This window comes from Lissotriton helveticus, chromosome 5_1, assembly GCF_964261635.1.
Source record: "Lissotriton helveticus chromosome 5_1, aLisHel1.1, whole genome shotgun sequence".
In the NCBI taxonomy this organism is placed as follows: domain Eukaryota; kingdom Metazoa; phylum Chordata; class Amphibia; order Caudata; family Salamandridae; genus Lissotriton; species Lissotriton helveticus.
The window spans coordinates 6,000,697-6,015,539 of record NC_136065.1 but is presented as its reverse complement, the minus strand read 5'-3'; the positions used below and the strand labels follow the sequence as shown (position 1 = coordinate 6,015,539).

The 14,843-nt window shown below is 49.5% G+C and overlaps 1 protein-coding gene across 1 annotated transcript in view; it reads right to left on the bottom strand.

Moving 5' to 3' along the window:
* The window catches only part of LOC144754051 (class I histocompatibility antigen, Gogo-OKO alpha chain-like), a 250,093-nt gene extending 243,482 nt beyond the window's left edge, over window positions 1-6,611 (bottom strand). The window contains exon 1 of the mRNA XM_078641566.1: window positions 6,457-6,611. Within this exon, the coding sequence (XP_078497692.1) occupies window positions 6,457-6,520 (64 nt within the window). The 5' untranslated portion in view covers window positions 6,521-6,611. The remainder of the gene's footprint in view (window positions 1-6,456) is intronic.
* Between the last annotated feature and the right edge of the window lie 8,232 nt (window positions 6,612-14,843).

Below are 14,843 nucleotides of genomic sequence, written 5' to 3'. Positions count from 1 at the left end.
CACACAGCCCTCACCCTGTGTTACACTGATCCCCACACACAGCCCTCACCCCGTGTTACACGTATCCCCACACACAGCCCTCACCCCGTGTTACACTGATCCCCACACACAGCCCTCACCCTGTGTTACACTGATCTCCACACACAGCCCTCACCCTGTGTTACACTGATCCCCACACACAGCCCTCACCCCGTGTTACACTGATCCCCACACACAGACCTCACTGTGTTACACTGATCCTCACACACAGCCCTCACCCTGTGTTACACTAATCCCCACACACAGCCCTCACCCCGTGTTACACTGATCCCCACACACAGCCCTCACTCTGTGTTACACTGATCCCCACACACAGCTCTCACCCTGTGTTACACTGATCCCCACACACAGCCCTCACCTCGTGTTACACTGATCCCCACACACAGCCCTCACCTCGTGTTACGCTGATCCCCACATACAGCCCTCACCCTGTGTTACACTGATCCCCACACACAGCCCTCACCTCGTGTTACACTGATCCCCACACACAGCCCTCACCTCGTGTTACACTGATCCCCACATACAGCCCTCACCCTGTGTTACACTGATCCCCACACACAGCCCTCACCCTGTGTTACACTGATCCCTACACACAGCCCTCACCCCGTGTTACACTGATCCCCACACACAGCCCTCACCCCGTGTTACACTGATCCCCACACACAGCCCTCACCCCGTGTTACACTGATCCACATACACAGCCCTCACCCCGTGTTACACTGATCCCCACACACAGCCCTCACCCCGTGTTACACTGATCCCCACACACAGCCCTCACCCTGTGTTACACTGATCCCCACACACAGCCCTCACCCCGTGTTACACTGATCCCCGCACACAGCCCTCACCCCGTGTTACACTGATCCCCACACACAGCCCTCACCCCGTGTTACACTGATCCCCACACACAGCCCTCACCCCGTGTTACACTGATCCACATACACAGCCCTCACCTCGTGTTACACTGATCCCCACACACAGCCCTCACCCCGTGTTACACTGATCCCCACACACAGCCCTCACCCTGTGTTACACTGATCCCCACACACAGCCCTCACCCTGTGTTACACTGATCTGTGTGCACAGCCTCCACCCTGTGTTACACTGATCCCCACACGCAGCCCTCTCTGTGTTACACTGATCCCCGCACACAGCCCTCACCCCGTGTTACACTGATCCCCACACACAGCCCTCACCCCGTGTTACACTGATCCCCACACACAGCCCTCACCCTGTGTTACACTGATCCCCACACACACTCCTCTCCCCGTGTTACACTGATCCCCACACACAGCCCTCACCCCATGTTACACTGATCCCCACACACAGCCTCACCCTGTGTTACACTGATCCCCACACAGCCCTCACCCTGTGTTACACTGATCCTCACACACAGCCCTCACCCTGTGTTACACTGATCCCCACACACAGCCCTCACCCTATGTTACACTGATCCACACACACAGCCCTCACCCTGTGTTACACTGATCCTCACACACAGCCCCCACCCCGTGTTACACTGATCCCCACACACAGCCCTCACCCAGTGTTACACTGATCCCCACACACAGCCCTCACCCTGTGTTACACTGATCCTCACACACAGCCCCCACCCCGTGTTACACTGATCCCCACACACAGCCCTCACCCAGTGTTACACTGATCCCCACACACAGCCCTCACTCTGTGTTACACTGATCCCCACACACAGCCCTCACCCTGTGTTACACTGATCCCCACACACAGCCCTCACCCCGTGTTACACTGATCCCCACACACAGCCCTCTTTGTGTTACTCTGATCCCCACACACAGCCCTCACCCTGTGTTACACTGACCCCCACACACAGCCCTCAGCCCTCACCCTGTGTTACACTGACCCCCACACACAGCCCTCAGCCCTCACCCCGTGTTACACTGATCCCCACACACAGCCCTCACCCCCTGTTACACTGATCCCCACACACAGCCCTCACCCCGTGTTACACTGATCCCCACACACAGCCCTCACCCCGTGTTACACTGATCCCCACACACAGCCCTCACCCTGTGTTACACTGATCCCCACACACAGCCCTCACCCCGTGTTACACTGATCCCCACACACAGCCCTCACCCTGTGTTACACTGATCCCCACACACAGCCCTCACCCGTGTTACACTGATCCCCACACACAGCCCTCACCCCGTGTTACACTGACCCCAACACACAGCCCTCACCCCGTGTTACACTGATCCCCACACACAGCCCTCACCCTGTGTTACACTGATCCCCACACACACAGCCCTCACCCGTGTTACACTGATCCCCACACACAGCCCTCACCCCGTGTTACACTGATCCCCACACACAGCCCTCACCCCGTGTTACACTGATCCCCACACACAGCCCTCACCCCGTGTTACACTGATGCCCAAACACAGCCCTCACCCCGCGTTACACTGATCCCCACACACAGCCCTCACCCGTGTTACACTGATCCCCACACACAGCCCTCACCCTGTGTTACACTGATCCCCACACACAACCCTCACCCCGTGTTACACTGATCCCCACACACAGCCCTCACCCCGTGTTACACTGATCCCCACACACGGCCCTCACCCTGTGTTACACTGATCCCCACACACAGCCCTCACCCCATGTTACACTGATCCCCACACACAGCTCTCACCCCGTGTTACACTGATCCTCACACACAGCCCTCACCCCGTGTTACACTGATCCTCACACACAGCCCTCACCCCGTGTTACACTGATCCTCACACACAGCCCTCAACCCGTGTTACACTGATCCCCACACACAGCCCTCACCCCGTGTTACACTGATCCCCACACACAGCCCTCACCCCGTGTTACACTGATCCCCACACACAGTCCTCACCCTGTGTTACACTGATCCCCACACACAGCCCTCACCCTGTGTTACACTGATCCCCACACACAGCCCTCACCTGTGTTACACTGATCCCCACACACAACCCTCACCCTGTGTTACACTGATCTCCACACACAGCCCTCACCCTGTGTTACACTGATCCCCACACACAGCCCTCACCATGTGTTACACTGATCCCCACACACAGCCCTCACCCCGTGTTACACTGATCCCCACACACAGTCCTCACCCTGTGTTACACTGATCCCCACACACAGCCCTCACCCTGTGTTACACTGATCCCCACACACAGCCCTCACCCCGTGTTACACTGATCCCCACACACGGCCCTACCCTGTGTTACACTGATCCCCACACACAACCCTCACCCCGTGTTACACTGATCCCCACACACAGTCCTCACCCTGTGTTACACTGATCCCCACACACAGCCCTCACCCTGTGTTACACTGATCCCCACACACAGCCCTCACCTGTGTTACACTGATCCCCACACACAACCCTCACCCTGTGTTACACTGATCTCCACACACAGCCCTCACCCTGTGTTACACTGATCCCCACACACAGCCCTCACCCTGTGTTACACTGATCCCCACACACAGCCCTCACCCTGTGTTACACTGATCCCCACACACAGCCCTCACCCCGTGTTACACTGATCCCCACACACAGCCCTCACCTCGTGTTACACTGATCCCCACACACAGCCCTCACCTCGTGTTACACTGATCCCCACATACAGCCCTCACCCTGTGTTACACTGATCCCCACACACAGCCCTCACCTCGTGTTACACTGATCCCCACACACAGCCCTCACCTCGTGTTACACTGATCCCCACATACAGCCCTCACCCTGTGTTACACTGATCCCCACACACAGCCCTCACCCTGTGTTACACTGATCCCTACACACAGCCCTCACCCCGTGTTACACTGATCCCCACACACAGCCCTCACCCCGTGTTACACTGATCCCCACACACAGCCCTCACCCTGTGTTACACTGATCTCCACACACAGCCCTCACCCTGTGTTACACTGATCCCCACACACAGCCCTCACCCCGTGTTACACTGATCCCCACACACAGACCTCACTGTGTTACACTGATCCTCACACACAGCCCTCACCCTGTGTTACACTGATCCCCACACACAGCCCTCACCCCGTGTTACACGTATCCCCACACACAGCCCTCACCCCGTGTTACACTGATCCCCACACACAGCCCTCACCCTGTGTTACACTGATCTCCACACACAGCCCTCACCCTGTGTTACACTGATCCCCACACACAGCCCTCACCCCGTGTTACACTGATCCCCACACACAGACCTCACTGTGTTACACTGATCCTCACACACAGCCCTCACCCTGTGTTACACTAATCCCCACACACAGCCCTCACCCCGTGTTACACTGATCCCCACACACAGCCCTCACTCTGTGTTACACTGATCCCCACACACAGCTCTCACCCTGTGTTACACTGATCCCCACACACAGCCCTCACCCTGTGTTACACTGATCCCCACACACAGCCCTCACCTGTGTTACACTGATCCCCACACACAGCCATCACCCTGTGTTACACTGATCCCCACACACAGCCCTACCCTGTGTTACACTGATCCCCACACACAGCCCCCACCCTGTTACACTGATCACCACACACTGCCCTCACCTTGTGTTACACTGATCCCCACACACAGCCCTCACCCTGTGTTACACTGATCCCCACACACAGCCCTCACCCTGTGTTACACTGATCTCCACACACAGCCCTCACCCTGTGTTACACAGATCCCCACACACAGCCCTCACCCTGTGTTACACTGATCCCCACACACAGCCCTCACCCTGTGATCCCAACACACAGCCCTCACCCTGTGTTACACTGATCCCCACACACAGCCCTCACCCTGTGATCCCCACACACAGCCCTCACCCTGTGTTACACTGATCCCCACACACAGCCCTCACCCCTGTGTTACACTGATCCCCACACACAGCCCTCACCCTGTGATCCCCACACACAGCCCTCACCCTGTGTTACACTGATCCCCACACACAGCCCTCACCCCGTGTTACACGTATCCCCACACACAGCCCTCACCCCGTGTTACACTGATCCCCACACACAGCCCTCACCCTGTGTTACACTGATCTCCACACACAGCCCTCACCCTGTGTTACACTGATCCCCACACACAGCCCTCACCCCGTGTTACACTGATCCCCACACACAGACCTCACTGTGTTACACTGATCCTCACACACAGCCCTCACTCTGTGTTACACTGATCCCCACACACAGCCCTCACTCTGTGTTACACTGATCCCCACACACAGCCCTCACTCTGTGTTACACTGATCCCCACACACAGCTCTCACCCTGTGTTACACTGATCCCCACACACAGCCCTCACCCTGTGTTACACTGATCCCCACACACAGCCCTCACCTGTGTTACACTGATCCCCACACACAGCCATCACCCTGTGTTACACTGATCCCCACACACAGCCCTACCCTGTGTTACACTGATCCCCACACACAGCCCCCACCCTGTTACACTGATCACCACACACTGCCCTCACCTTGTGTTACACTGATCCCCACACACAGCCCTCACCCTGTGTTACACTGATCCCCACACACAGCCCTCACCCTGTGTTACACTGATCTCCACACACAGCCCTCACCCTGTGTTACACAGATCCCCACACACAGCCCTCACCCTGTGTTACACTGATCCCCACACACAGCCCTCACCCTGTGATCCCAACACACAGCCCTCACCCTGTGTTACACTGATCCCCACACACAGCCCTCACCCTGTGATCCCCACACACAGCCCTCACCCTGTGTTACACTGATCCCCACACACAGCCCTCACCCCTGTGTTACACTGACCCCCACACACAGCCCTCACCCCGTGTTACACTGATCCCCACACACAGCCCTCACCCTGTTACACTGATCCCCACACACAGCCCTCGCCCTGTGATACACTGATCCCCACACACAGCCCTCACCCCGTGTTACACTGATCCCCACACACAGCCCTCACCCCGTGTTACACTGATCCCCACACACTGCCCTCACCCCGTGTTACACAGATCCCCACGCACAGCCCTCACCGTGTGTTACACTGATCCCCACACACAGCCCTCACCCTGTTACAATGATCCCCACACACAGCCCTCACTCTGTGTTACACTGATCCCCACACACAGCCCTCACTCTGTGTTACACTGATCCCCACACACAGCCCTCACCCCGTGTTACACTGATCCCCACACACACAGCCCTCACCCCGTGTTACACTGAATTACTCTTTATTGTATGATTACTTAAAATGTTATACAAAAGAGATAGGACGTAAGAACAAGAAATCTAAAAGTTTGCATAAGATACGGCATAAAATGATGCCCACACACATCCCTCACACACCCCAGTGTGGTGCCCCTCCCTATCCCCCCCCCCCCCCCCCCCCCCCAGGTCACTCACCTGCCCGGGCCGGCTGCAGCCAGAGCCCCCCCAGGAGCAGGAGGAGGGGGGCACCCCAGGTCATGATGAGGGTGGGGACAGCAGTGACGTCACCGAGGGGGCAATAACCACAGCCTTGAGTGAGAACGAGCTCCGCTGAGAACTTCACAAGATCTGAGCTCAGCCCCCCCAGGGCTCGGAGGGAGAGAGGAACCCACCAATCAGACGCCTGAACAGCAGCGCGTCATCGCTCTCCAGGTAGAGTCTCGCTGCGAGGAGCTAGAAGGAGCATGGAAAAGTGAAAGTAAAGAGAGAGGTTTCGTTTTCTTCCTTCTTTTGAGTCCCCGCCTGATCTTTTTTATAGTGCTTAGAAGCCCCCTTGCCTGTCCTTGCTGCAGACCACAGTGACGAGTCTGCACAGGGGTGTCGCCCTCAACCCCTTTTGTTATTTGCTGCGCTCCCTTCTTCTGTTGCTGTGATGAGCGCTGCCTGTGTTTAGACTCTAAAGTGCCTCGAAGCCCTCGATGTTATTGGCTGGGGAGTGTTGGATGTGTCGTCATGGCCAGAGCTGCCGACTGTGGAACCGGATTCGAGTCCCAGCGTCTGCTGAGCACCCTGTGACTCTGGGCGATCACTTCACCCCCCGTGTCCATGATATGAATGTGACCTGTTGTAATGGGACTGCTGCCCGTGTAAAGCGCCTCCTGCGGTTCTTAGCGGGGTGTATCAAACGACAAAAAACGGATTTTCCGCCTCCTCTTCCCTCATCCGTGTTAGTGCTTAGAAGCCTCCGTCATGACTGACGTAGGTTTCTGGAAACCCCCGGTGTTCTGGTGAGCGGGCACTGGGAGGATGAATGGCTTGGCTTCCCCTGCGGGGCTCTAGCGCCTCCAGCGGACGGATAGCGCCTCGTGACAGGAGATGGGCTTGTCCTAGAAACGGGGTCTTTGGTGCGGTTGGAGGGGGACAAAACCTCTGATGAGAACCAAACGAGGTCTAAACTCAGTCCGTCCCAGGGCTCGGAGGGAGAGGGGAGCCCACCAACCAGAAGGCAGAACAGCAGCGCGTCATCACTCGCCAGGTAGAGCCTCTCTGTGAGGAGCTAGATGGAGCAAGTGAAAGTGAAGTCCGAGGTTTCGTTTCCTTCCTTTCTTTCGAGTCCCTCTCTGATCTTTATTATAGTGCTCAGAAGCTTCCTCTGCCTTTCCTGACTGCAGACCACAGTGAAGAGTCTGACCAGTAATATCACCGCCTCCCCTTTCCCCTTTTGTAATTCCGCACTCCAGTTTCACCCTCTCTCTATTTCTGTTGCAGTAATGAGCGCTGTCCATGCTCAGACTCTAAAGTGCTTAAAAGCCCTCGCTGTTATTAGTGGCTGAGGAGAGGATGTGGCTTTATGGCCAGAGCTGCCGACTTTGGACTGTGGAACCAGGTTCGAGTCCCAGCGTTGGCTCCGCACCCTGTGATTCTGGGCAGATCACTTCATCCCCCCCGTGTCCCTTAATAAGAATGTGACTGCTTGTAATGTGACTTGTGCTCGTGTAAAGCGCTTCCTTGGGTCGGGTTCGCGCTATATCCAACTGCAAAACACGGATTTTCCGCCTCCTCTTGCCTCAGCTCTGTTAGTGCTTAGAAGCCTCTGACTGACGTAGGTGTCTGTAAACCCCCCGCTGCTCTGGTGCCCGGCACTGGTAGGATGAATGGTTGGGCTGCACCTGCGGGCTCTAGCGCCCTCCAGCGGAAGGATAGCGCCTCGATGACAGGAGACGGGCTGATTTCCCAGAAATGGAGGCTCTGAGGCAGTGGGGGTGGGGGGGCGGACGACCTCTGATGAGAAGTAAACGAGATCTAAGCTCAGCCCATCCCAAGACTTGGAGACTAAGGGAGAACCCACCAATCAGAAGGCAGAACAGCAGCGCGTCATCCTTCTCCAGGTAGAGCCTCGCTGGCAGCAGCTCAATGAAGTGAAAGTTCAGAGGAGCTGGAAGTACCATTTCTGTCCTGATCTTCTTTCACAGTGCTTAGAAGCCCTCGTGGCCCAGCCTCAATACAACATTTTCTAGCTATCGCGACAAGAATTTTAGATTCTATCAAGGACACGGAGGCGAGGATTATGCTTTCTCATTTCTTTACTGCAAAACACAGCAGCCAATGAAAGTACAACTACAACAGTAAAAAACATCAATACCCATGAGGCTTTGAGCCACGCCTCCTTATCACAGCCAATCACTGCATTATCCAGTATACAAAGTAGAGAGACACTAATCTGTCCTCCTCTTTCTTTGCGCAAAATCAGTCCAATAAGAACAATCAAAGTCTGAAACTCTCAACGGAGAGATGAACAGTTCCTGTAAGAATTCTCAACGGGGAATAATCCACATCAACGAAGACTTCGCTTTGTCAGGAAGGCTCAATAGCTCCATCCGGAGTATCCAATCACCTCTTGTTGGAATAATTTCCTAAAACAGAAAAACAAGGTTGAGAAAAGGAACCCACAACTTCATGTCTCATCGGCTGGGTATAAACGTTGTTAGAAAAATATAACATTAACAACTTACAGTTGCATAACTGTCCCAACGGGTGGGATAATCCTCGCCTCCGTGTCCTTAATAGAATCTAAAATTCTTGTCTCGATAGCTAGAACATGTTGTATTCTATGGCAGGACCGGAGGCCTCTGATTATGCTGGTTCAAAGCTCATCAATCACAGCATCAGAAACATGAGGAATAGGTTTATAATAAAAAACTTTAAACATAGAATCAGAAGACATGGGGGGCGTGGCTTGAGTGCCGCAGAGCGTGGACGCTGGCTCCGTGAGCTCCGGGCTGGACACTTGCCGCAACTATTATTTGAACCTGTTTTGCAGATTTCTAAGTCGCTTTTCCTGACTACAAAGCTAGCGGAATATGCATGGACCATGAGGAAGAGGTCCGCGTCTGCTATTGAGCCATATTTCACCTTTTCTGGACAGCGGTAATTTTCTCATATCTCCGAGACACGGGCAGCCGCCATTTTGGCTCGCTTCGCCCGCGTCTTTCACTTCAGCATCTTTTTGCCGTTTGATCCCATTTAACTGCCTCGCTTTCTCCTTCCATCTGCTAGCATGGATGTTTCACCACACTGGGGCACTTCCTGTGTTACTTTTGGCTCATATAAGCGATGAGGTTCAATCTTCGGCTTCCTCCTCATATTTTATGTGTGGAAACATAGCCGCCATTTTGTGTTTGACTTTCCTGAAATGACTTTTTCCATTGCAACAGTCCTTGATGATATGCTAAAGTTACGGTCATCATTTCCTTATGGCTATACCTTTTAAATAGTGCTAGCCCATGAAGATGCTATATTTGGGTGTTTTTTGTCTCCACTAAGGTTGCCACTGCGTCATATGCCTCGACCCATCCAAGTCAGTGCTTCAGTTATATTTTAAGTACCTTTTGTGTACTTTGACCTGCTTTCTGCTACACATCGTTTTGGCTTTTGTGTCTTCTACCACTGACTCATACTTATACGTGCCTTTGAACGGTTACAACCGCACTGTTGGTTGTGGTGTTATCAGCAGTGTACGTCACAGCCTTCGTATCCTGCTGCTCTCCTTCTTTTGGCACATTCTCAGATCAATACAATGGCGCATGAGTCTTCTAATTCAAAATTGTCTCACACTGGAACCAAACCTAAGAGACTAAAGAATGATCCGCCATCTCCCATTCAATCCTCGTCAAATACTGTCCTTGACTCCATTTTGGAAGAAGTACAAGGTCTCCAGCTGTTTATGTCTGCCACCAACGAAAAGCTTAAGCAGATTGAAGAACGCTGGGTTGTCATGGAGAGCAAGGTCTTGAACTTGGAGCAGCGTGTGAGCGATATCCAGGATGCCTCTGCAAAAATCACATTGTTGGAGCAAGAAATTCACAAACTCAAATTACACACTGAGGACCTTGAAAATCGTAATCGTAGGAACAACCTACGCGTTTACGGAATTCCGGAAAATGTGGAGGGGTCCGATATGGTGTCCTTTATACGAAAATTTCTTCAGGAACTTTTGGATCTCCAACCTTCGTCACATCCTCGAAACATACAGCGAGCACACCGTTTGGGCCGTCTGAACTCTAATTCTACAAAGCCTCGTGGTATTATTATGCTCTTCTTTGAGTTCACAGAATTAATGTCGTTCTTGAAGGCTGCTCGGCTTTAACGGCGTCTCCAATGGTCTGGTCACAACATCTTTATTTCACAGGATCTTTCAACTGCTACAAATGCCCGACGCAAGAAATTCTTGAATCTCCGTCCTCTGATGAGACAGTTGAACATTCAATATGGCATTCTGCATCCTTGTTTTTGCAAAATCACGCATAATGGTCGTACCCGCTCCATTGATGATCCTCTTAAACTTCAAACATTCTTGCAGAGTGTTTCTTCCTCTAACAAGGACACAGATCATTAATGTTCACAGCCCTTTTGGTCGTCATTGTGGCGTTGTGTATCTTCACCATGGCCTCTGATGACTTTCTCTTCTAGTTCTTGTTTTCTTTCCTCAGGTTCTGTTTTTCCTTTCCTAGCTCTTTTAGGTTTGTGTCCTCTCTTCGGCAGTTCGTTTGGTTGTGTCCCCTCTTTGGTGTATCTTCGCCCCTGATGCATTGGCTATTTCCCTCTTTTCCGATCAGGCTTCCCAGCCTTGATCTGTTTACTCTTTCTCTCTTTCTTTATATCTATCTCCCTTTCTTCCTACCTATTTCCTTCTTTCTCTTTTTCTGACCTTATCTCTTTCCCCTCTTTCCCTCATGTTCTTTTCTTCCTAAGCGGTCTCTGCACTTTCATTGTTTTACCTGCTGTTTTGCTTTCTGTTTATAGACATAATGTGTTACAGTCTTATAGGCGTGTTGGTTGTTTTCTCCTCATATAAGTTAATGACTTGTTGTTTCCCTTTTTGTAGTTACCTTCCTGAAGTGTGTTTCTTCCATATGTCACCCGTCCTTCCCTCCCATCATCATGTGTAACTTTGTCTCGTGGAACGTACGAGGTCTTGGTCATCCTGCGAAGCGTCAAAAGGTATTGTCACATTTATCTAAACTTAATGCACAGGTTGTTTTTCTTCAAGAAACTCACTGTTCTGATGCTGAATCCCTGAAGTTGAAGAGACAATGGGTGGGCCAAGGTATTTTCTCCTGCTATTAATAAAAAAGTAGGGGTTGCGATTTTGTTTCATAAAGCATTAAATGTTCAAATTATTTCCTCCCAGTGTGATGATGAAGGACGATGGGCACTGACTAAGGTTAAAATCCTAAATAAAACTCTGGTCCTACTAAACATTTATGGCCCAGTACGACCAGATCCCAAATTTTGGAGGGACATTAAAGTCCTAATTTCGTCCATTGATTGCCCAGACTTTCTTATTGCTGGTGACTTTAACCAGTGGTTAGATCCTTTTTCTGATAGATTATCCTCCAGTAAGTTTCAGCCTGTCAGATCTCATAAGAGTTTTCTATCTGGCCATTGCCTCTCGTCCTTTATATGATTCTTGGAAATTGTGTAATCCCGATTTGTTAGAATATACGTTCTTCTCTAATGTTCACCACACCCGCTCCAGGATTGATTAAATAATGGTTAGTAAATCTATGCTTCCCGCTATTCAAAAATCAATGATTGGTTCTATATTTATTTCTGACCACGCTCCTGTTTATACCTCCTTTGACCTCTCCCTCATTTCTTCCACATTTAACCAATGGAAATTTAATTCGTACTTGTTATCTGATCCTGTTTTTAGAAAAGAAATCAAAGGGTTTTGTAATGAATTTTTTACTTTTAACAATCCTTCCGACACCTCTATTCCTAATAATTGGGATGCTTTTAAAGCTTCACTTAGAGCTTTTACTATTTCTTATGTCTCTAAGAAAAATAAACTTAACAAGAAGAAATACGAAGACCAATTTAAGATTATTAAAGATCTTGAACATTCATATTTTTCCTCCAAATCCCCCTCTGCACTCCAGGACTTAATCAAAGCTAAATCTGACCTAAATAAAACTATTACTCATGAAGCTTGTAACACCCTTATTAAAATCAAATCCAAATTTCATGGTGGTCAGAATAAAGCGGGGGAAATGTTAGCAAATTATTTAAAAATCAAATCAGAACGTAAGAATGTAGGTCCTATTTTCAATGACACAATCAATAAATTGGTCTCGTCGGGTGAGGACATTGCTGAGGTATTTCACAAATATTACCAATCATTGTATACCGATGATACTCATCCTTCTGACGTACATCTGAATTCCTTTTTTCAGAGCCTCTCTTCTCCTCCTTCTCTTACAGATGAATTTGCGCTCTTGGAGAAGGATATTACTCCCCAAGAAGTCACCCGAGCCATTAATTCCCTTAAAAAAGCAAAAGCACCTGGCCCTGACGGGTTACCTGTCGAGTTTTATTCAGCTTTATATGCATTTTTTGTGCCAAAACTCCTACAATTGTTTAATTCTTTTATTGCAGATGCCAAGACATCTGGCTCTTTTCTAGATGCGCTTATTATCATAATTCCTAAACCTGATAAAGATCAGTCGCAATGTAAAAATTACCGCCCTATCTCTTTAATTAATTACGATTGTAAAATCTTTGCTAAAATTCTGGCATCGCGTCTTGATTCCCTTATTCCTAGCCTTGTCAAAACGGACCAAGTGGGATTTGTGAAGGGTAGGCTTGCTGCTGACAATGCTCGCGTGTTTTCTAATGTTATAGCCCATAGTAAAAGCCTAAAAGTCCCGATGGCAGCACTGTCCTTAGATGCGGAAAAAGTGTTTGACCCTATTAATTGGCAGTTTATGCTTCGTACCCTCCAATGGTTTTATTTCCCTTGTTAAACTTCTGTATTCCTCTCCTAGGGCCAGTATATTTGTTAATACCCAGTTCTCCAAGTCTTTTTCTTTGTCAAGAGGTACAAGGCAAGGCTGCCCCCTCTCCCCTTTGTTATTTATTTTATGTCTCAAACCTTTTTTGGAATGGATTCGTTCAAACCCCATGATTGCGGGCTTCAAACTCCCATCCTCTGAGATTAAATTATCTGCTTATGCGGATGATGTACTTGTATATATGGCTGACCCCACCTCTTTCCGTCCACGTTTTTTAGATCAGGTGAGATTGTACTCTTCTGTATCAGGTTATAAACTCAATTTATCTAAAACGGAAGTCCTGCCCCTAAATGCAGCCTGCAATCAATATATGTTTAGTAATAATGAATTTGCTTGGTGTCCTACCAAAGTTAAATACCTTGGTATATGGTTTTCTTCATCCTTAGCGGATACCCTCAAACTTACTTTTGACTCCCTTGTAAAGAAAATTCAATCCCTCCTTCAAATTTGGTCCCACTTATTCCTTTCCTGGTGGGGTAGATTGGACACGATTAAAATGATGATTACTCCCCATGTGCTTTATAATGTCTCAATGCTTCCTTTTAAAATCCCCAATTCCTACTTTCCCCGCATAAATTCTATTTGTACTAAATTCTTGTGGAATGACAAACACCCTCGTATAGCATTACACAAATTAATTCGCCCTAAAAACGAGGGTGGCGTTCGTTTCCCCAATTTTAAAACCTATCACTCTGCATTCCTGATTAAACAATCCTTTTCACTTGCCTATGATATTTCAGCTACTCCTGTACCTAAATGGGTAATCTTAGAACGCTCCCTTTTGAGAGATTTCTCATTCCAACATATTGTATTTATGTCAAACTGTTCTTTTTTGTCTAAATTTCCCATTCTAAAATACTCCCACACGCTCTTACACAATGTTCTCTTTTCTAATCTCTCTCCTCTTCGATGCTTTTTATCTTCGGTTGTGTGGTATAACAAATTCCTTAAATACAAAGGTAAATCGTTTTATTTTAAATACTGGAAAGAAAAGGGTATTTTGTTTATACACCAATTTTTTTAAGGTAACTCTATTATCCCATTCCATGTACTGCAATCTGAATATCACCTTTCTCCATCATCTATAAATGAATATATCATATTTGTCTTCTTTCTTAATACCTGAAGTTTTTCCTACTTTTACTCCAACCACTCAACTTTACCCTCTACTCTCAACTCAACAGCCTAAAGCTGCTTTTGTATACACGATTTTATTATCTAATGTCACGGACCGCCTCAAAACACCTGTAGAGACTGCTTGGGAAACTGATCTTGCTGTTTCCCTATCTGTCTCGTTGTGGGATCGTTTATGGTCCAAACTATTTAAAATTTCACTTTCAGCTCGCCTTACTCAATCTTTGTTTTTCATTTACCATAGAGTTATTATTACTCCTGTTAATATTCATACATTTTCTCCCACTTCCTCCCCACTTTGCTGGTCATGCTCTAAAGTCCCTGGTACACTCAAACATCAGTTATATGAGTGTTCCCCTGTTTTATCCTTTTGGA